Below are 24,465 nucleotides of genomic sequence, written 5' to 3'. Positions count from 1 at the left end.
CTTATCTTCATTTATTTTATAAACCTTTACTCTATTTAACTCTCATATTTGCTAAACATAATGCCAGAAGTAACTAATTTTTTTTGAAATGGAGGATGGGACTTATAAAATTATTAGTACTGCTCCCGCCTACCAAAAAAAAGAAAAAAGCACTGATATGTTTCTTTATAATATTAGCATTTGACATACGAATGTTAAAAATGGATGGAAAATAAAGAGCTAAGAAACATTTGCCAGAGAAAAGAATATTTGCCTTTCCAAAAAGTTAAATAGTTTTTAACTTTGCTAATGATAGGGTTTCACTAAGTGAAATTCTATCACGAGAGGCACCAAGACGGAGACCTAGGTAATTGCAGGGCATGCATATCAACAATTTTATAAAATAAAGTGGATAATTATATTTTTTGGTGTTTAAACTTATTAAAAAAATAATATTTAAATGATTGAACTATTAAAATTAATAATTAAGTGAGGTAATTTATAAATGAAATATTATAATGGTGTTTTTAACAGGTTATATATTATAAATGCTAATATGAATTTTTTTATGTTAAATGAGATAGAAATTAAGAGACATGTGGTAATGATATATTGTAAGAATAATAAAATTATAAATTTGTCTATCATATACAAACACGTTTTTACCAAATCATTAGAATTTTATAGTAAGTAAAATATATTTTTTTAAAGGAAATATATAATACAATAAAATATTAAAATTTATGAATTGGGAATTAAGGATTATGATTATTAATTTGGGATTAGGATTTGGATGATTGGATTTCTAATAGTCTATGATGTTTTCTCCACACAGTGCTTCTAACGCAAGAAAATATCGCCATCAATCCCGTAGTCTTTTTCTTACAACAAAAATAGAAAGAGTGAAATGAGAGATATGGAAATAGAGGTTAGAAAAAAAGAGTTGAGAATGGATACCAATTGAATTTTTATAGAATAGAAGAAAGGAAGTAGAAGAAAGAACAACACACTATTTATAGTGATTCAAGTATTAACCAACCCTACATCCACTCCCCAACCTCCAATTGGATGTTTCATTAACTCTAACTTATTTTCAAATAGAGTTTTTCCAAGCTCACTCCCTACTTAGTGTTTAGGGTTCCCACCAAACCTTTAAACTTATGTTTTATGGCTCATATACAACCCTTAAAAGAGTTTTATTTAGATTAACTCTCAAACTTAATCCCACATATTTAGACTAATACTCAAACCTCATAAGAGCATTCAAACTCTTACAATAACCAAAGATTGAAGAAATTGTATGCAAGAAGAAAGAAAACTAAAGTACAGTAATTATAGGCTTTTGAAGGTTATTGATTAACCATTTAAGACCTTTTGAGATGGTTTTTATTATTTAGAAACCTTAAAGACCCGTTATAAAACTTTTTCCAAAACACTCAATCTTTTGCTTTAAGACAGTGCATTAAATGCACATTCAGAGTGCAAATTGCGATCGTGATTCTTGAAATGTCCTCGACAGCTATTTGACGTGGCACATGGGGATTAGCTGCTTTAAAAAAATCTATTGGCGATTTTACAACGGTCATGAATCTTCAAGAATGTGGTCCAAATCTTCATGAATCTTCTTGAAATGTCCTCAATAGATGGGTGATCCCAAAGTTCATCTAAAACAATATGTAAAAATCATAGGAACTACTCAGCTGAGTAGAACCTAAATTGTCAAGCTATTTGTGCTGTCCCTTGAAGGACTCGTTGTAAACTCATACCATGATCTGGAAAAATTTACCAAAACTGAATGGCGTGATTTCTATAATTCCTTTATCAAGCAATACGATTATAATTACTCATTTGGAAGTTTTGATTAGAGATCTCGAGTCCACTAAGCAAAAGCTAAATGAGTTGATTTCTTGACCTAGTGGAGGAATAAGGCTGGATTGATAAAGAATAAGCCCTCTTAAAAGGACCACATTCATATGGTGGTCTAAAATGTTCTTCTAGGATGGGTTGAAAACTTGTAGATGACAAACCCGAAGACCTTCATGGATTTGTAGGATAATAGGCTACAGGTCGAAGAGATCGAAAATGATAAAAGAAAGACAGTGAGAACCGGCAGAAGGACAAATTACCAAGCTAGAGGGAGCAGGACCCTAGATGTGAATGATGTGCAACAACCAAGGAACTTCTCCAATGTCAAGAAGCATCTCTTTAAAATCTTCGAGAGGTTAGTTTAAAATGGCATATCCTCCAACCTACTACTTTCAAGAACCTACCTAACCTTAACGCACCCGGTTATAAATCCAACACCTATTGTAAATTCCACCAAGCACCTAGCCGCCACACTAACAACTTTATCTGGATGGAATATGAAATTCAAGACCTTATTGATGCTGAAAAACTGACCGATCCTAACAAACCCAGCACTAAAACCCTTACCAAACTACAATAACACACCACCCCAAACCAAGTGTCCATGTCCAACTCTGATGTCAACAAAGAGGTCATGAACTCTTTTGAAGAAATACCCTGACTTGAGCTAGAAACATAACCAAACCACATACAAAGAACCTTCACCGAGCTAGGAGCATCACTATTTATGGTGTTCTGTCATTTAAAATGGAGCAAAAGACTCAAGTCCTAACTATTAAAAGATAGTCCTAAGCCTCACAATGGCCAGTATTATAAGTATCACTAGGCTTTCAAACATATGACAAACTAGTGCAATCATCTCAAGTATGAGTTCAAGACTTGATTGACTATGAGGAATGGCAAGTTGAGCAACTTCCTCAGTATGAGTGTGAAGACCTGCTAGGGCTTCCTTCGGGCAAATTCAATTTCAATGTCTAATATTCGATGCCTCCCTCGGCCAACATTTTAATTGAAGATATTATGCCAAGTGGTTGGAGGTGAGATGATGATTAAGCAGCTTGTGACTTTTGTCTTCTGGAGGCTTGGAAATAAGGGGAAAGAAGTCGGTCATGGCTATCAACATCTGGTATAACTCTAAGGATGAATGTGAAGTCCAAGACACCGAGGCCAAGGACATTTGAGCAAACAACGTCTCTGATAAGGAAACCAAGCTAGTGGGTAAGGGTAAGGAAGCTAGAGTACAACAACTAAAGCAAGATGAGCAAGCAGCTGAAGACGGGGATACCGGGTTGTTAAAGCAATGGAAGAAAGAGAAGAAGACAACTAACGTCTAGGAGCTGCTAATGCACTTATCATATTATAGAAAGGCTCTAATCCAGGCCTTGTTTGCTATAAGCATTAGCGCAACAGCTACCCCTGAGGAAATGATTAAAATGTTAACTGACAATACCACCGGGATGATCATTTTCTCGGATGAAGACCTACCTCTTGAGGGAAGAGACCACAACCAGACTCTCTATATAGGAGCAAAGGTCAAAGGGAAGAGAACTCCATGTGTGATGGTGGATGATGGGTCAACTATCAACGTGTGTCCTTTTCGCATACTCCCTAAGTTAGGGATGACTGCATAAGACCTGAAACTATCAGATATAGTTATAAGGGCCTATGATGAGACAAAGAGAGATGTGGAAGAAACGTGTTCAATATTGATGAAGACAGGTCCTATCGAATCTTGGGTGGAGATTCATTGTTTTAGACATCCCAGTAACTTTTGCACAGTTATTGGAAAGGCCATGGTTCCGTGCCCTGGAGGAGTTCCTTCCACTGTGCATCAGGAAGTAAAGTTCCCTCATGAAGGCAAGATCGTCATTACCAACGTCGAAGGTGGTAAGGTTATCTCGGCCATCCAAGAAACTGTCAAGGAGTTGGAAGCCTATTGGATTCCAAGTTCCTATTCTCTATAAGGACTACATGGATCCTAAAGTAGCCAGCATGTTCAAGAAGATGAACTTCATTTCCTGGAATGGGGCTGGAAAAGAATCAGCAAGGTATCGTGGAGCTTCTGGACTTCAAAGACTAGAAGACTCGACACAGATTGGATTATTCTGAAGAGGAAGACGAGGGAAAACCAAAGGATAAGACTCTTAAAGACATATTTGTCCAGGAGTTCAAGCCCTACTCTGGGGAGCCTGAACCTACCACTTTAGTTAGGACTGAGGTACTGGGATTTAAGTTCTTTAAGAACCTGATCATCGATAGGATGGTCGAGCTGAGTATCAAGGAAGTTCGAGAGATGGTCACTACCAAGGTAGTGGAGTTAAAGCTGAAAGAGTTCATTACTCCGCCAGAGAAAATGCGTCAAGAGGAGCTAACTACTCTTATAGAAGATAATATTATTCAAGTCTTTTAAATGATGTAATAACGTTTGTCACGATCCAATCTATGGGCCTGTGACCGGTGCTAGGGAATATATAGGCATAAGGCCATCGAAACTCGTAGCAAGCCTGAGTCAAATTATAATTTTATCTATTATAACACTATTTCATTACTAATTTTTAACCATCCAAATACTACATATTTAAATCAGTCTGTTAGTACAATTAGGTAATACCTTCTCGGTTGGTTTAACATGCCAAAACAAACTAATAAAGTTTAGAATCACTACTGCAGAGGATCTATAATTCTAATAATCAGACATACAAATAAAGTTAGTTACATTAAATCTGAATATGAAGAAAGTCAGGCTGCCAAAGAAGAACTAGGGAAAACCTAATAGACACCTGAAATATAAAATTTAAGACTGTGAGTCTCGATAGTGAGTTATAATCATATAATCCAAAAATAAATACAACCATCTCAATAAAATATTTATTTAATCAGAATAGAGTATTATATCATATTAAAACGTGTGTCATGTCAAGATTCATAAAAATGCAATTTAAACATTTATGGGACGAGTACCTCAACAGAACCCTAAACTCCAATCCTATTAGCCATTCGACTCTTTTATTCCAATAAGACTGGCGTCCAAATAGAAGAGCTCGATGTAGACCTAGTGGTTTTTTTTCATACTTTAGTTAGGGCAATTAAGCAATATTAGATTTAGAATCATATAATCAGGCATTATCATAATATGTAGTCCATTAGGCTTTAAAGGTTGGCATTCGAGAGCATAATTGGTAATTGGCTAGAGCAGGCCTTCTATATAATTGATTTAGTAAGCTAGATAAATAATTTAAACGTGGGTTGAGCTTAATAAATGGGCTAGACTTAGGAGGGCTTTATGTACTGTATGGTATGCTTGTATAAAAACTGCTGTGTTTATAGAAAATAATTTATTAAACAATAAAAGTAAAGACTGAGATACACAAATAAGGAAGTTAGCTTCCAAATCCATCTCTAGGTTTGTGGCATAAGCTTCCTCGTGAAATTTGAAAAATGTTAGTCATTAGTAAAAGTGTCCTGGTGAATTATTCAGGTGGCGGCTTCCATCTCCACGCTAGTCTCAATGACTAGTTAGCATGTTCCCGATTAGGTTAAAAAGCCTTGCATTGCTGTAGTCACTAAAGACACTTGGGTGTGTGTCCGAAACCGCCGCCCACAACTCTACAAGAGACAGTGTACATGAAACAATTGGTTGGCTTTAAAGATAAGAGTAAGCCTAGGTTTTTAGAAGCTTCATAAAGCTCTATATGGCTTGTAATAGGCCCCTAAGGCCTGGTATGACAAGCTTAAGATCACTCTGGTAGATTAGGGATTTAAGAATTCAAAATATGACACATCTATATTCTTCTATAGAGACAAAGATCAAATTGTCTTGTTTCTCATCTATGTAGATGATATCATCATCATAAGAAGCAATTCAAGTTTAGTGGGGAAGTTTATAAAGGAACTGAACAAATTTTCTCTTTTGAAAGACATAGGAGAGCTTCATCATTTTCTAGGCATTGAAGTGAGAAGGGACAATGCTGGTATGTACCTAACTCAAACTAGATATACAGAAGAATTACTTAAAAAGGTTGGAATGGTTAACATAAATTCATGCCCTACTCCAGCAGTGATTGAGAAGCAACTGTTAGTCATATATGGTGATTCTATGGCAAATCCAACTCTTTACAAAAGTGTTATTGGAGTCTTCAATACATGAATAATACAAGACTAAGCATTGCCTTTATTATCAATAGGCTAAGTCAGTTCATGCTCAACCTCAACTATTTATTAGGAAAGAGCCAAGAAAGTGCTGAGATACTTAAAAGAAACTACATAACTGGGAATTCACATTAAACCCTATAAAAGGGAGCTGATCTTATATGCCTTTTCTGATGCTAATTGGGCATATGTTGTAAGGATGATCGAAGATTAACTGCAGGATACTGTGTTTATGTGGGTGACACCTTGATCTCATGGTCATCAAAGAAGCAACAAGTAGTCTCTTTATATAGTGCTAAATCATAGTATAGAGCCTTGGCTAGGATGGCCTATGAGTTAGCTTGGATTAAATATCTACTGGTAGAGTTATCCTTAAAGGGCAAAACAACCTCTATAGCCCAGTGTGATAACATGAGTGCTGGATCACTAGCCTCAAACCTTGTCTATCATGGTAGGACTAAACACATCGAAATACACGTGCATTATTTTAGAGATAGAATGTTGGAAAAGCAGCTTGAAGTCAACTATTCCTTCTCAAAACCAAATTACAGATTGTTTGACAAAAATTCTGTCCTATCCTCATTTTCAAAATCTCAGTGATAAACTTGGTGCGGTGTAGAGATCTTTACTCTCACAACTTTGAAGACTTTGAAGGGGAGTGTTAAAGAAAATAGTGTCTTAGACGTTTGCAGTAATAGTAAAGAGTATTATTACAACATTAATGGTCCGTGACTTATATCGTACTAAAATATACATTTATTATCTTTAGTTAAGAATTGGGTCCATAATCCAATACTAAAATTCTTTTATCTTTTTATACGCATGTTAAATTGTAACAATTTGCTTGTTAAGGCAACTTCCTTTATTGAATATAAATACAACTGTCTTCTTACCCAACTGATTATGCTGAGAATGGCCCAGCACATTACAGCTACCACATTCTTTACTATTTTGATAGGGGGAAGAGCCAGAAATTTATTACATTTACTGCACGAGTCCATTCAAATGTTATTTGGGTTTGGTATTCTCATGTAGTCGACATACGATTTGCCATTCAATTTTCGAGCAAAATATTCCTCTAAGTACTTCCTTATTGGGACTTGTCGAAACATGGGTGGACTATGAGGACCAATGAGGCTGCCTGCAGGGCCTAAAACAGATTCTAGCTTTGGAGTGTAAAAGGTTGCAATGGAGAGCCTCTCTTTTGTTGAATTCACTGTTGCCCTATGCTCAATGCTTCTGTAAACACCATTGCTCATAATCTGCACAGTTTTCTATTAGTTGAATGACAGTCAAAAAGTTTACATGCAAAAAGAAAAAAAAAAGCCTAAGATTCAAAACCTCCATCATGTCTCCGACGTTGACAACAAAAGCATTTGGAAGTGGTTTAATAGGAACCCATCTCCCGTCTTTTCTTATTTGCAGTCCGTCAGTTTCATTGAGTTGAAACAAGATTGTCAAAGCATCAGCATCAGAATGAGGTGTGAATCCAATTGCCTTCTTTGGTTCAGGGCATGGCGGATAGTAATTCATTCTCATCACCTGGAAGCCATCATTGAATTGTTCTTTCATTTCCTCAATATCCATCTTTAAGGCTTTTGCCATGTGACTCAAGATTTCCATGCCTAGCTTTTTCGTTTCAATACAGTAAGTTTTCAAAGTCTCTCTACAACCAGAAAAATAAAAACAAAAGAAAAGAAAACTTTATATCAAATAACTTTGCTGAAGATTTATCTACTTCAAGAGAGCTGGTAGATAAGTGATAAATATTTATTAATATTAAATAATTGAATATGTTTCAATTATTCATGCTAAAATATAAAACATCGGATGTGCTGTGGTGTATATATTCAGAGGAGGTAAGATTTTCATAAGAGAAAATGGAAGTAATTTAAACCTGAGATTTGGAGGGAGCTGGTCAAAAAGAGCATTGTTCCTAAGATAGGGAGGAAGGGTAATAATACCAAACATGTCTGACCAGTCTAGCTTCTGCTCCTGTGATATTACAAATGACTGACCAAAACCTTCTTGATTACCTGGCTGCTGCCACAGCTCCTTCTTCTGCTCATAAGGAAGTTTGAAAAACTTCTCAATTTCCAACTGTAATCCCTCTAGCAAGCTACTACTGACCCCATGCTTTACAACCTGCTTCATCAGAATTTAATTAATTGATAAAAGTATTATTGGCTTCATAAATGAAATTAGAGTTTCTTATTCTAGACGAATGAGGTTAGATTTTCTGCTGAAATCATAAAATGTAACCATGGGCATTTTGTAGAGCATTTTCTTTCATCCTTTATTCATTTTGAATATTAGACACCATAGTATTTTTTTATCTTCATACCAAAGAAAGATCTTTTGTATTCATCAACTACTGATATAATAAACTCCCATTAAACACTATTAATATGAAGAAAGTAGAAATAGCTATTCAATACAACAATAAACACTTAACTCTCACGCAGTTAATATCATCCTTAAGTATTCATTAAGAGGTAATTAAGAAATCCTAAGTAATGTATTTTAGATGTTCATTGCTTTTGTTTTTCTTTTTTCTTTCATGGATATACATTACACGTTTTCTATTTCAGGAACTAAACTACAAGTATGAGTATAAGAAAAATATTTTGAGTGACTGTGAATTAACATATTATGTCATACAGGATTAATGAGAAACTTAAAAGTACTGCAGATTTATGAAAAAGAAAAAGATAAAAGTTCTTACATGCAAGAAATGATTGAGTTTTCACTTCTTTCATCAAATCTTTTTTCTTTTCAAAGAAAATTTCTATTTTGAATTCTAAACTGACAGTATCTACCTAAGAATATCAACTCATTTAAATGGTGTCAAAGATTTTTACACTTCTTCCCTTTAAAAAGAGTAGTACAAGTATTTAATATCTGTTAAATAAAAAAGAAAAAAAGGAAAAAGCTCATAAATTTAGCCTCCCTTTTGTTCAAATAAGTTGTTACTTAAAAATTTCACCATGAAATGCACGTAAATTAACTATAAAACGAAAAATAAATAAAGAATTAATACTATAAGAAAAAACTAAACTACATTTTTTTCAAGAAAAAATAAAAAGTAGAGAATTCTTGTTATAAATCTGTCAACACGAATTAACCTAAAAGTGCAATGTACATACTTGGATGCTAACAAATTAATGCCCGTCTTAGCTCAAGTAGTATGAGGAAACGGATAATTTGCTCCAATGGTTCTAAACCTTTGCCATTTATATCGGATTTGTACCAAACCAGTACCGCACCTATTATTTTTGTTACAATTGGCGGTACCAATTGAGGATTTTGTGACATTTTTGCACAGGTGGCAGCTGACAATCCACATAAGCTTAAAGAAAAAGGACATATCACTTGCTTACATGTAAAACTTATCTTACTCACTCAATTGGGTTCTACATGTTTTCAATTCCACTACTTCCTTCAACCTATGCTCTTTAGAAAAAGCACTAATCATTGCAGACTCGGTGTACAAGTTCGTCTCATGCATTTCAGTAAATAATTTACGTGCATCACTTAAAGACCCACATATTCGCGTACTGGATAACTAGCTTATTCTCAAGAAACGAGTTTTCTTCCTGGACCAAGTGAAAACGAGCATGGACCTTGCGACAGATAGTAACAAAATTACAGTTGATGCAGGATTGGAGTAAATCGATGAAGGTTTTAGGTAATACCTTAGAGCCATATTGAGCTATCAATTCAAGAGCAGATACGACCTCATTTAAACGACCATTTTTGCAAAGGTAATTCAAATGCGATTCTGTAATTTTTTTAGTGAAAGGAACATATGATTTGGTGGGTTTTGTTGAGAATGAAACAAAGATTCTCCCGCTGATAACATCTCAAAAAGATTTGATTTTTCTTTTGGCTTTTTTCCTTTTCTTAGGAGGTTATACTTAGCATCTTAGTGCCTCGTAATTGATTGGAATTGGACGGCTAAAGCCAACTTGAGTTAGTAAATTCCCAATTGTAGCAAGATTACGGCAAAATACGCCTTGAAACTAATTGATTTGTCGTTCCTGAAGGTATTTTTGTTGCCGCTACTATAATTTCAGTTGAATTGATTCATTGAGAACTGGATTTCTCCACTTTAGTTGTGTTGATTCAGGTCTAGGATTGTGAGTTGTTAGCTGATGAACCTGAATTGCAGCTTGTGCTGCTTGCAAAGCAACTGCAACTTTCTTTGTTTCTATGTTACCTCTTCCTCCGTGATTGTAGCCATTAAGGTTGAATAACCCTTTTTTAGCAATCAACAGTAACAATGCAGACATTTTAGCTTTATCTTTAACGAAATCAAGCTCTATCTTTTCCAAGCAAGTCCTAGAAGTTTTCTATCTCTCAAGATTGAATTGTATAAGAATTTCAAGTGTTCAATATTGTGTAAACAATCAAGCGAGAGAAAAGAATGACAGTAAGTGAGTAGGATTAGTTATACATGTAAGCAAGTGATGTGTCTTTTTTTTTAACCTTATATAGACTATCGCCTGCCATATATGTAAAATGTTACCACATCCTAAATTGGTATGTCAATTATAACAAAAATAATAGATGTGATATCAAAAAAGAAATAAATTAAAGGTTTGGTACCAATGCGATATAAATAGCAAAAATTTAGTCCTATTGGGGCAATTTACCCAGCAGGAAGCAGGAACCAAGATTTACAAGTCCCATAATTACCTGGAAGAAACCCCACTCTATGCAAGCAGAGTGCAACTTCTCCAACACTGAATCCATGGGATCTCCAGCAACCAGTCTTTCAAGATCAATGACAGGAACTGACAAAAGAGACGACCCATCATCAGCAATATTCAGAGAATCCTCCTGATTCAGTCTTTCATACCGAGATGGGATCTTGACAAGGGACTGATCTTTAGCCAGTTCTTGAACACTAGGTACTAGAATAGAGTTCCCTAATCCTATGTGAGCTCTTTCTCTTGATGGCTCCTCCATTTCCAGTATTTGCTAAAACAGCTAATACCCTTTTATGTTTTCTTTGTTTGAAAGTGAGCTCTTGAGAGAACAGTGAAAAGATCAATGAGCCGTCCTTATTATGACAAAACCCTAGCTTCAAATGTTTGCTATATACACATGTACTGACAAGAATAGAGATACTTTCATATCCTACCCCTATTTTCTAATCATAGTGGACCTTCTTTGTAAATTCAAACCCAACAGAAAGAGGAAAATGAAAAAGTTATTAAGCAAAATGTCCTCAAGATATGGAAAGATTTGGCTTTGTTAATTCAGAGATTAAGGCTCTTGAAAAACAGTACTTTTCCTTAAACCTAATTGCAAGAAGTTCTTAATGGGATTAAGAGTTGGAATCCACAGCAGGGTTAAAATGTTTGATATAGACTTGCATGGCCATTATCGATACTTTATCCCAAATGCGCATTGACAGCCAATGTGGTAGCTCTTTCTCGATGACAGTGATATGTTCGTTAGAAAGCTATTCGTCTTAACTTCCAATAGTACAATTTTGCAGGCTCTTGAGATCTTAATTAATTATTTGTTTATTGAAAAAATGCAATTATTTCTGTAAAGTTCTGGAAGAACCCTTCTTTATAACTACATCTGTTTCATGTGTAGTTTGTTTTGATTATATTAGGCACAAGCGAAGAAATAGGAGAGTGGTTACTCAACGTTTATTTATGGGCATAATAATTGATGCACTAGAGGTATTCTCTCAATGCTCTATATTGCAAAGAGGGACTAAATTGTCTCATCACACTATGAATTCACCTTACGTATCGCTTTAATAGGTTGAGAGGTGGCCACTGAGCCAAGTGTAGCATGCATGAAAGAGTCATATATTATTCTATTCTTTTCTTTAGTGTAAATTAAATCCTCATAAAATTGAATTAGAGACTTTACTCATGAAATAAATCATTACATATAAGGTCCAACCAATTAAAACAAAATAAATACATTCCTTTTTAGGAGTGATTATATATATATATAATTGATGTGTTTACGAAATTTATAGATTTGTATTTAGCAAAATTGGAAATGAAAATAATAAATGGTACGGATTAAAATCATAAACAGAAATCATCTTTATAAAATAAAGCATAAGGTCATCTTTATAAAATAAAGCATAAATTCCCTTATGCTATGTTTGGTTTAAATCCATAAAAGAATTTATTTTATTTAAGGAAAAGACATGAGAAAAAAGCTAAAATAAAAATAATAAAGTTAAAAGAGATATTTGGATGTTATGAAATGTATTAACTTACTAATGTAGAATATATTTAGAAATTCTACCTATTATGTTAGAATTTAGTTTAACTATAATCAATTCAATATAAATTTAATTATATAGAATGAAAAATTAGTTTTCACTCCATTTAAAGTATATAAATTTAGATTCATAAATAAATTCTATAAATTTTATAGATTTTAACCAAACACTGTGTTAGTTCTTAAAGAAAAATTGAGAAATAGTTGTTCTTTCGTTTTATTAAAATTTATGTAACTTATTCTTTGAAGGAGAGGGAAATTATTTTTTTTTATATATAATCTCCTCATATATCATATAGAGAATAATTATATTGGCAGTTAATAATAACTACTTTATGGTAATTATTTAATTAGTTCTAATTAAATAGTTATGAGTGGATTTATATCCAATTTCTAACATTTCCAACTCTGCAAAATGAATTTCATGATGCCATCATGTTTCGACTAAAACAATATCTTTTTTCTTTATAAGATTGATACAGGAAAACAGGTTGTGCGACCAACACACCTTAATAGCTCGTTATTATACGACTGTTAGGTGTATATAGTAGCTCGAATACTATATTTAAGTATTCACAATATTAAATATTTAAGTACTTCATAATTGTTGTTTTGTTGATTATACAATATATAATTTTGTATTCACAATTATATTTATCAGATAATAATATAATTGGTCAGCTAGTAAATATAAATAAACGTGGCACTTGATGATCTCTCCTCTTTCTAGGATCTCTATTTCAATTTAACTGCTTTTTCGAAAATGTCTCATTAGATCGAATTATCCATGACTACTGGTAGCATTTCAAGATAGCAAGTGTCAAGAAACATATAAAATTCAAAGGGAATGAATTTCGAGAAATTTAAAATCTCAAAAAGGCTCTGACAAATACAAAACATAGATCAACTCTTTGGTTACCCTCATAGTCGAATAATAATGCACACATGGTGTAAAAGCAAATGTTATACACTTCTCTTTTTCCTGTGAAATGTATGTCTTGGGTAAAAAATATGTACCGTACATGTGATAGATCAAATAAATTCATTAATTAAGTTCATTTGACAACTCTACTTTTGTTTATTATAGAACTCCACCTAGCATATTAAAACAGACAATGTAAATTCTGGGACTATTGGCCTTTGATCATGTAAAAATCATTTTCATGATCTTATCTTTTTTAATTATGAAGGCGATTATATTTTACGAAAATGGAGCTCTTGAAAATATACAAATTTCATTGAAAACTATCTCCTTTTTGAATATCACAAAAACATAGATGCAATAGCTTATGTGAAAAGGTCGATCTGCTGTCTAACATACTCTTTCAAGAAAAAAGAATTGCATGAATAATAATAACATGTAAAACATCACTAATGGGAGATGCCTCGTTAAAAAAAAAAAAAAAAAAAACCTTCATTAAAATCAATAAAGGAGAAAGAGTGCATCAATCTAAAAGTGTTTAAAAAAGCCACCATCTCACACTCTACAAATATCATAAAGAAATAAAGATATGAAGCCACAGTGGCCTATCATCCTCTAGTTAAAGATGTTCCATAGGCGCCTACACAGTATACTTTGCCAAACCATAAGCCGCTATGTTACATAATCTCTTAGCATGAATAAAAGTTGAAACCTGTGCGAAACTTGCCAATGCCAAAATATCTGCAACAATAATACCTCAGCCAAAGAAATTGTAAAAAGTGAATCTGACTCCACCAATAAACCGTTCACCCTACACTCTCTCTCTAGGCAAACTTAAACTTTCAGAACTGCCTACAAGTCAGCCATCATAATGGAAAAAACACAGCTAATAGACTCAGCAATAGAAGCAATATGCAGACCTTGAATATCCCTAATGACAACAGCCACACTACCTAAACTCTTACCAACATCATAAGCAGCATCCACATTCAGTTTATACAATCATCTATCCGGCTTAGTCCACTTTCTATTTGAATAGGTATATCTATTATCCGCATCAACATCCTTATTACTTCGAGCCATAACTACTAGCCTATACTCATTAGGAAATAAGTTAGCCCAATCATAAATAGATGAAGGGGTGATATGCAAACCATTATGAATATGAAAATTGCAAGAGTACTAGACCATCCAACAATTTATGCAGAACAACATGCCTTAAAGTTCTTGGAACAATGGGATAAAAAGGCATTAATGATAAAAGTTACATCCTAATGGTAATTAGTGATGGAGGTTATTTAATTTGATAAAGAAAATCATAAAAGATTTTAAATTTTTGTTAAGTTACATGTATAACTTCACTTTTATTTATTAAGTTTAAATTTAAAAGTCACTTTCTAAATCTTATAAATACCTATGTAAGCAAAGCTAATGGTATCAATTCATTATTTAAATTTAATAAAATTCCTTTAAAGACATATTTCTCTTCATTCTCCAATTTTTGATATTATTTTGAATCAATGAATTTTAATTCTTATTTGTTTGGAATTTCTGTGTAATTCAAAAGACTATTAAAAAGTTGAACTTCAATTTTTCATGATATCTTTTCATTAAAGCTTCTATTATGTCAGTTGGTATCAGAGCTGCGTTCTTTCCTAATAGCCATACCGCTTAGGATATGGAACACCACACTAGTAAAAGAAGTTTATGAAAGTGCTAACATAATGCAATTGGAGCAATGAATGGAACAACACATGAAATAGATGACGCAAAGAATGGTTGATTTGCTTGCATATCAGAATCGGGGTAATCCTAATCCTAATCAAAGAAGGAATCATCGTCAGGATGATTTTGATGATGTGTTGAATATAGGCGATGAAGACGAAGACACTTATGAGAAATCCCATAAAGAAGACTTAGAAAACTTGCTGAAAACAAGGTGTTGGGAGGTGGGCTTGAGAATAGAAATACCAAAATTCCATGACAGCCTTCAGCCGAAAGAATTTTTAGATTAGATGGCAGTTGTTGAGAAAAATTTAGATTTCAAGGGAGTTCCTAAAGATAAACTTATACCTTTGTACAACCAAGCTTTACAATAGAGCGATGGCATGGTGATGACATTTGAAATTGTCCAGATCGATTACAATGTAGGAAAAGATGAAGAAGCACCTATATTCTGACTACCATATGATTTTCAAGGAATAAGTACCAACATTTATAAAATTTAAGGTAAGGAACCAAATATGTCGACTTTTATACAACTGAGTTTTATCAATTAATAGTAAGGAGTAAGATTCATGAGATAGAAAATCAATTGGTGACACGATACATTAGTGGCCTTCCGGTTCAAATATAGGAGACCGTCAACCTTTTGAACATGTATCTATTTCAGCTGCATATTAGAGAGCTTTGTTGGTTGAAAAATAGACATAACGTATTAATGATGGTGGTACAGGTAATTCCTTCAGTGTAGGAAATAATAGCAATGTTATTGGTAGCAATTTTAGTCATGTAAGAGGGAATGGTAATAAGGCGGCTAGGGCTATCAATAGCAGTAGCACTATGGATGACAGTCAAGCGGGTATTTTTGGATACTTGACCTGACCGAACCCTACTAAGAAGGATTCAGATAATAGTAAATGAGTTTGGGTCGCATTTAGAATTTAACTTTATTATCTGTATTGGGTTCGGGATGGGTTCAGATTTGAACCTATAGGTACCCGTTACCTGAACCCGAATATATTAAAATTTATTAGATTATATTATATTTTTATTATTTATTTTAAACTGTACTAAATTTATGTTTAGATTATATTAATATATTGAATATTTAATGTGAATATTTAGATTTTATTAATTTACATTTTGTACTTTTTTTTTGTTTACATAGATTTTGTTAATATATTTTAGAATTTAATTATTATAAACAGATTCGGTAAACAGGTACCCATATAAAACAGAGAAGTATCCCAAACCTTACAAGTTAGCTTGGCCTATGAAGGATGGTGAGGTGATAATCTCAAAACGTGCTCTTGTTTCATTTTCTATTGGTATGAAATATAGAGATATTGTTTGGTGTGATGTGGTGGCCATGGATACATGTCATTTACTATAAAGTAGACCTTGGTAGTATAACAAAAAAGTAGCTCATGATGGGCAAGCCAATACTTACAATTTTATGTTTAATGGTGTCAAAATTGTATTAGTTACTAGCAAACAAGTAGAAAAGTTTACATTTTTAAGGACTAGCACTAATCTATTATCTTTAGTTTAGTTTAATGAGGAGTTGTAAGAGTTTAAGACAGTATATGTGTTGATGGGGAAAGAGGTTGCAAAGCCTATAATAATTCTAGATGTAGTAGTTCCATTGATTGCAGAATTTAATAATGAATTTCCTAATAAGTTACCAGATGGTTTACTACCTCTATGTGACATATTAAAGAAAGTATGAGCCTACGTGTTGTACCAACTCTCTTAATACCAAAGGAAGAGGGTTCTTAGCATATGTATCTAGATAACAGAGCAATCAATAAAAAAATACCTTAGCCATTTGAGTTGCGTACAGATGCTTCGAATGTGAGAATTGAGGCAATGTTGAGTCAATATAGCAAACCTTTATCATTATTTCGTGAGAAGTTATGAGACATTTAGCTATGATGTTAAGTTTTATACAATAATGCAGGCTAAAGCATTAAAGTCATTATTTGTTTCACAGGGATACCATAATGTATATTGACCATGATTCTTTGAGGCATTTATATGGGCAGAATAAGGTGTCTCCTGCGCATGCGTGAGCTGCTTATTTGGAGAGGTTTAGTTATGTGGTAAAACATAAGGCAGGGTACTTGGTAAACCATCATGTATATTGACCATGATTCTTTGAGGCATTTACATGGGCAAAATAAGGTGTCTCCTGCGCATGCGTGAGCTACTTATTGGGAGAGGTTTAGTTATATGGTAAAAAATAAGGTAGGGTACTTGGTAAACCATCATGTATATTGACCATGATTCTTTGAGGCATTTACATGGGCAGAATAAGGTGTCTTTGCACATGCGTGAGCTGCTTATTTGGAAAGGTTTAGTTATGTGGTAAATGCTTTCAGTCACTAAAGTAGCTTGCTGATTAGTATGAGACTTGAGGTACTTGGCTTTAACTCTTTTCATGATTCACTTGCTACTAATCCCTTTTTCTCTATAGTTTTACAAGATATACAAGCTGCGAAGAAAACAAATTTCTTGTTGCATGACGGGTTTCTATTTAAAGGGAATCAACTTTGTATTCCCAATTGTAGTTTACGTTTGTAAATAATTAGAGAATTACATGGTGAAGCACGTGTTGAGAGAGACGAAAACTTGTAACTAGTTCAAGCTTTTTACTTTTAGCCTAGCATCTGCAAGGAGGTAGAAAAGTAGGCGTAGAGATGTAGAATTTGCGAAGTGTCTAAATGGGTAGGTACTAGTGCCAAACTGTACATGCCTTTACCAATCCTTCTCAGCCTTGGATAAATGTCTGTATGGATTTTGCGCTGGGATTACCACGTACACAACAGGGTAATGATTCTATCTTTATTGTGGTTGATCGTTTATCTAAGATGGTCCATTTTATTCCTTACAACAAAACTGCAGATGTTGTTAGTATAGCGCAATTATTCTTTCATAAGGTGTAGAATATACATGGGTAGCCTACGTCTATTTTTCTAATAGAGACACCAAGTTTCTTATTCACTTAGTATAGCTTGTGGAAGATGGTCAATACAAGGTTGAATTTTAGTAGTGCATATCATCTTAAATGGATGGGCAGATTGAGGTTGTTAACAGGTCTTTTGAAAATCTATTGGATTGCTTAGTTGGGGAACATGTCAAGAGTTTGGATTAAAAACTGTATCAGGTATTTATACAGTGCAGCCTAGAGGACCACTTTGACTTGATAACTTTATTGAGTAAGATAAAGATTCATAAAAAAGCAGCAAATTTTATGAATGGTTTGTAAGGTGTTCATAAGGTAGTGATGAGAATTTCTCTTTAGTTAATTCTCAATACAAGCATCATGCAGATTACAAACACATGCATGTGGAATTTCAGCTGGGTGATTTTATGTGGGTAGTTCAGACCAAGGATTGTTTTTCAACTAGAGATTATAACAAGTTGTCAACAAAAAAGATTAGTACTAGGAAGATTATTGAGAAAATCAACCCTAATGCTTATTGACTTAAGTTGCCTAGTCATATTCGCATTGCAGATGTGTTCAATGTGAAGTAATTAATTCCCTTCCATGGCGATTCTTCAGATGATGATGCAGTTGGCAATTCGAGGGCGAATTTTATCTACCCCGAAAGGACTAATGCAAAGCAGCAAACTTTAAGTTCTTGGAATAACGGGATAAAAGGCATTAGTGATAAAGGTTACATCCTAATGGTCATTAAGGGTGGAGACTATTAAATTTGATAAAGAAAATCATAAAATTTTAAATTTTTATCAAGTTAAATGTGTAACTTTCACTTTTATTTATTAAGTTTAAATGTTAAATATACTTTAAAAATTCTATAAATATCTATGTAAGTAATGCTAATGGTATCAATAAATTTTAAGAGTTAATAAAATTCTTCGAGATCCTTATTCTCCAATTTTTGATATTCTTTTGAATCGGTGAATTTTGATGCGTATCGTGTATGAATCAACAAACAAATAAAAGGTGGAACTTCAACCTTTCATGATATCTCTTTATTAAATCTTCTGCTACATCAACAATAAACCAAGAAAACCTCAAAATCACATTTCAATAAAGAATCCTGAAACATAAAAGCATAAAAATAGAAGAGAATGTAATACTCAAAATAATATCAACAAAAGTATTACACTCCTAAAACTCCATTGTAGAAGGACAAAACAATAATGCATGTAGAATTGATTCAACATGGAAATATACCTAGGACAATTGATAGTGGAAGTAACATGATGCTTTAGTAGATTGCTCATGGGAGGGACAAAAACAAAACAAATATGCCATATAGAGATTTTCACTTTTTGAGGTAAAGGTAGAGCCAAAATGAATCTTAATTGTGTAAAAAATTGAAAGCTAGATTGAGAAAAATCCAAAATTGCATTTCAAGCTGGTGTGTACTTTTAATAGAATAAGCACCCCCATTAAGAATAATGCCAGTAAAGAGAGTTTGAGCATTAAAATTCGGGGTTAACAATGTTCATCAAATTGAACCTTATAAGGAAGAAAACTTTCTACAATCAGTATAAAATTATCCTCCCACGATAATATGACAACAATTATATTATTAGGAAGACCATGAGGGGAGGTTACCTGAAAAGATTATGTAGTCGGAAACTACTTATCATTATTCATAATAATGGAAGAACACATGATTCTAAGGATGTGATGTTTGCTAGGACAATGTTGTGTGCATTAACTTCTTGATATAAGCATCAATGAATGTGTTCCTCCTTTGAATTTCTAACAGCTCCTTATATTATGACACCTCGGTAGGAAGTTCATAAAAATCCCAAAATTCCATGAACCTTGAAATTTTTTCTCAGTTTGATATCTAGACTCCTTTGTGTCATCTTCACAAACTCTGTGTCCGGTAAGAAAATCTTGCAACAATCTGATAAGTGCTAAAAGCACTTACTATTGAGCTCTTTTCTATATTGATTTTATCTTCAATTAAGTTTAATTTGTTTGTTTAAGCTTGGTTTTTAGTTCTTTTAGGCATTTTGAGGATAATACATATCAAGAAGGTGATTGAAATCAAAAAGCATGAGAATCAGACAAAAGAAAAGACATTTTTTATCCAAGATTAAGCTCCATATGGGCATGACATGGGAAACTACACTCCCGTGTCACATTTTGAGTGAAATACATTAAAATGGTTGAAATTTTTTTATCCTGACAAGAGGAGCATACACCCATGCAAGTTGGTAAAGTTGGCAATTTTGAAGAAAGCTTAACACAAAAAGATAGCACACCCATGTGCCTTTCCGTGTCATTTATTCCATATTGGCTGAAGCTTAGAAGGGTTCACACGGGAAGCCTACTCGCCCGTGTGACCTCCATGTGTGACTTAGAAGGAGATTTCAAGCTATGAAAAGTCAAAGACTTTGCATAACTGTGTGGCTACCCATGTGGTCCCCATGTGGATTGTGTTATTTCACTATTTAAGGAACTTTTAGGATTATTTGACAGGAGATTCCATCATTACTTCATTTTTAGAGAGAGTAACCTTTAGAGAACTCATTTTCTTTCATTTCTTAGGGTTTTATTGGGTATTATTCAAGATAGAACATCAATCCCACCTTTGTTTCTAAGATTAAAGATTCATATTAGAATTTCATTACTTCTCACTCATGAATAGTTTGAGATCTTCTTTCTTTATTCTTTATTTCTTGATTGCAATGTGTAAAGACTAATTTCTTGCTATTTGGATTTTGATAAATTCTAATTTATATTGTATGGATTGATTCAAGTTTATGCAGTTAAATATTTCTTATGAGTTATCTTATTCCTTTGATTGCTTAATCATCTATTTCAATTAATAAGTCGACGTATTGATTAGATTTGTTTTCATAAATTGATTAGAGATAACTGTCATGTCCCAATCTATGGGCTCGTGACCGACACTAGAGAATGGGTAGGCGTAAAATCACCAAATCCCATAATAAGCCTGACCATTCACTAACTCAATCAAGGTATAATTCAATTTCTAACCATTACAACACTAGTCCATCACTAACTTTTAATCACCCAGATAGTACACCTTTAATTTGATCTGCCAGCATAATTAGGCAAAACCTGAATTTATATGAATTTACAAAATGATAAGTCTGAAATTTCTACTACGGAGATTCTAGATTTTTAAAAGTCAAACATACCAAAAATCAGTTACATTAACCCAAAGATAAAGGAGTTGGGCTGCTAGAGAAAAATAACTACAGAAAAACTAACAACACCTGAAAAACAGTAAAATTGAAACTGTCAGTCTCGAGAGTGAGTTAAAATTATATATTCAAAATGGATAAAACACTTCAATAAAATATTTTTTAACTAAAATAAAATACTGCATCATGCAAAAACACGTGTCATGCCATATGCTTCTATAAAATAAATTTTACATACTATGGGACGAGTACCTCAGCAGAACTCTAACTCCCAACACTAGCAGCCTTAGTCTTTCAGCTCTCTCACTCCAACAAGACTGGTGCCCAGAGAGGAAGCTCGACCAAGGTCCTTAAATCCAGTCTTGTCATTTAATTTCCAATAAAGCCGGCACCCAGAGAATAACGCTCGACCAGGGGCCTTTACTCCGGCAAACACACTCTACATGGCCTAGAGAATTGAACTTGACCAGGGCAAGTTCCAAATTTACCTTTTACTACTTGTCTCATATTCACAGCGATATGCACGGGGTCCTGATGCAACCCATCAGGTGGCATGTTCTACTATCGTATCATCCCGAGTCAACAAGCAATGATGTAGAAAATGATACATATATGAATAGTAATTAAAATAAATAATTAACATCTTAAATCATTTAATCATAATTGCTTATGTAAAACTTTAGCATGACACATGTAGCAGATATATGACTTTAACTCACAGTTCTGACGACCTCCTAGCTCTGCTCTAATGCCTCAGGTGGAGCGAGTTGAACTGACGGATTATCTATTTACGGGAACAATTCAATCAATGAAAGTAAAACATTTAACAAATATTCCTAGGCCTAGACTCCTAGAATCGACTGTCTAAGAATTTTGACTCGGATCATTTTCACCGAAATTCAGTGAACCTCATCTAAATACTGAACGTCTACCTCCCCTCCCCCCTCCCAAAGATAACGGGTCCGAACGCCGGAAACACTTCTAATTTTCAACAATGAAATAATAGGAGTTGGGCCATCAAAACTATATCATTTATTCCGACTCTACGACACATCACAGATCACAATTATTGGCAAACTAATTATTTCAATAAACAAACCTCACATAACTTTTATGGTGCTTAACACAATAATTAATCACATAGTTTTTATCAACAAACTCTAAAATCAACGGGCTATAGGATTACCGAGACGTTTGACCACCCGGTCGACTCACCTACAGCTGCCGGAGTCCGATCGACAATCCGAGCATGCCTACCGCTAGCTCGCCTCGACCTCGATGGAGGGCAGCTCCTCTTCTCTCCCTCTTCCTTCTTCTCCGACATGTCGATATCCCATTTCTTTCTTTCCTTCTTTTTCTTTCTTTCTTTCTTAATTGAAATTTAGTCCCTCAATTTTTTCTTAATAACCATTTAGTCCATCATCTTCTTTTAATTACTAACAATTTCTACCTGCAAAATTTTATTTTAACCCTCCAATTTTTCTTTAGCTTTTCAATTAAGCCCCTAACTACTTAATTTGGGCCAAATTACAATTATTAAAATAGAGAATTACTTATTTATCCTTCCTTTTGAAGGTGAAATTACTAAAATGCCCTTACTGACATATTTAATTATAAAAATACCAACCATGAAAATTTTCATTTAAACCCCATATTAAGGAGATTATACTTTTAGTCCTTATTTCAAAATTAATTCTCAAATTAGTCCTAACACTTAATTAACTTAAATAATCAATTTGCTAACTATTATCCAATTTAAACCAACATCATTTTCTAATTAAAATTTGTCATTCCCCAATAAATTCTTTTATAAAAAATATTATCTACTAATTCTTTCATAACTTTCAAATATAATATTTAATTCATATATTCATATTGGGAGAGATATATATATATATATATAATTTATCTCCTAAGGAATCTACTTAATTAATTTTTTTAAAAATCAAACTAATTAGATATAGAAAAATAATTCCTTATTTTTGTCTAGCATTAAAATTATATTTTAAATCATCTCAATTAGATTAATTAAAATAAAGTAAAATTAAATTAAATAAAAACTCGTTATTAGTTATTACTAATATTATTATTATTATTAAAAAAATTACGGGTATTACATAACTATTTATGAATTGATCACATCTTAGGGATTGAAGATTGATTAGGATATTAGAGATAGATTTATAAAATTCTTCGGTTTAATAGTTCCTTAATCTTAATGCATTACCTAAGTGAGTGTGTTTGAGAAGAGACTTCTTTCCCTCCTCACAGGAATTAGGAGTTTAATCACTTAAGAAAGATTTTTACCTAATTTTGTAGAATGCCAATTCAACTCATTGATTTGATTTAGCTGCTATTTAATTCATGAAGTATTTATCTTATTAGGAGGAATTCATTACCTGAATAATCTTTGTCTTTGATAAATTTTTCAATTGATTTAATTCTTATTTTTAACATTAGTTTACTACATTAGTTTACTTTTAATTTTCACTATATCCAAACAACATCGTGTTTGCTAAATATTAGTATATGATTGAAAACAGTATTCACAATTAGTCTTCAGCGGAATGATATCTTACTTATCATTTTATTACTTGATATGATCAATGCACATTGCTGTGTGCAGATAGTAGCATCAAATTCTTCAACTTCTTGAATCCTACAATGGACATGTCATTACCTAATCTATAGGCCTGTGACCGGCTCTAGGGAATGGGTAGCGTGAGGCCACTGAAACTCATAGCAATCCTAACTAATCAATCACTCAATTAAAATATAATTTTATCTATTATATTTCAATGGTAATATTTAACCATACAAACATTGGTCCATCAACACAATTAGTTAATGCTTGATCAATAGGTTTAATATGCTGAAATAAAATAATAAATTTAGAATTATTACTACGGAGAATCTAGATTTTTTAAAACTAATAGAATTCAATTACATTAAGTCTGAAGAAAGAGGAAGTTGGGCTGCCAAGGAGAAGAACTGTCGAAGATTTAGCTGACATTTGAAAAAATTAAATTAAGACTGTTAGTCTTGAGAGTGAGTTAAAATTATATAATCCAAAACAAACACAACCATCATTATAAAATAATTATTTAAATAAATATAAACTATCATTAAATAATTAAAGTGTCATATCATATTTTAAAAAATTTAATTTAATAAATACAGGACGAGAGCATTAGTAGAACCCTATACTCTAATTCTATCAGCCAATCGACTCTCTTATTTTCAATAAGACTGGCACCCAGAGAGCAAAGCTCGACCAGGGTCTTTTCCTCCGACGAATCATAATTTTTGTAAGCCTAGATAGCAATGCTTGACCAGGGCACACTATATAAATATTCTTATGTTATGTGTCTTTGAATTATATCGATTTGCACGCAGTCCTAATG

The 24,465-nt window shown here is 33.1% G+C and overlaps 1 protein-coding gene and 1 long non-coding RNA gene across 2 annotated transcripts; one reads left to right on the top strand and one right to left on the bottom strand.

The window, feature by feature from the left end:
* Nucleotides 1-6,785: 6,785 nt before the first annotated feature.
* LOC8276591 (probable 2-oxoglutarate/Fe(II)-dependent dioxygenase) lies at nucleotides 6,786-11,296 on the bottom strand. Its single transcript, XM_002532940.4, has 4 exons — nucleotides 10,693-11,296; nucleotides 7,892-8,139; nucleotides 7,336-7,660; nucleotides 6,786-7,256 (listed from the first exon to the last, which is right to left on the bottom strand). The coding sequence occupies exons 1-4, from the start codon at nucleotides 10,963-10,965 to the stop codon at nucleotides 6,996-6,998; spliced, it is 1,107 nt and encodes a 368-aa protein (XP_002532986.2). The 5' UTR covers nucleotides 10,966-11,296; the 3' UTR covers nucleotides 6,786-6,995.
* LOC125370063 lies at nucleotides 8,758-10,103 on the top strand. Its single transcript, XR_007215742.1, has 2 exons — nucleotides 8,758-9,758; nucleotides 9,902-10,103. It is a non-coding gene; the product is annotated as an uncharacterized LOC125370063 (long non-coding RNA).
* Nucleotides 11,297-24,465: the final 13,169 nt, after the last annotated feature.

Source organism: Ricinus communis, chromosome 5, assembly GCF_019578655.1.
Source record: "Ricinus communis isolate WT05 ecotype wild-type chromosome 5, ASM1957865v1, whole genome shotgun sequence".
Lineage (NCBI taxonomy): Eukaryota > Viridiplantae > Streptophyta > Magnoliopsida > Malpighiales > Euphorbiaceae > Ricinus > Ricinus communis.
This window is presented reverse-complemented; position numbering and strand designations above follow the sequence as displayed.

Excerpts from the sequence above, each read along its gene's own strand:
- LOC8276591 (XM_002532940.4), bottom strand. The coding sequence starts at position 10,965 with ATGGAGGAGCCATCAAGAGAAAGAGCTCACATAGGATTAGGGAACTCT. Across the intron at positions 7,661-7,891 it reads CAGCTCCCTCCAAATCTCAG|AGAGACTTTGAAAACTTACT; the intron begins GTTTAAATTACT and ends TTCTGGTTGTAG. Across the intron at positions 7,257-7,335 it reads ACGTCGGAGACATGATGGAG|ATTATGAGCAATGGTGTTTA; the intron begins GTTTTGAATCTT and ends AAAACTGTGCAG.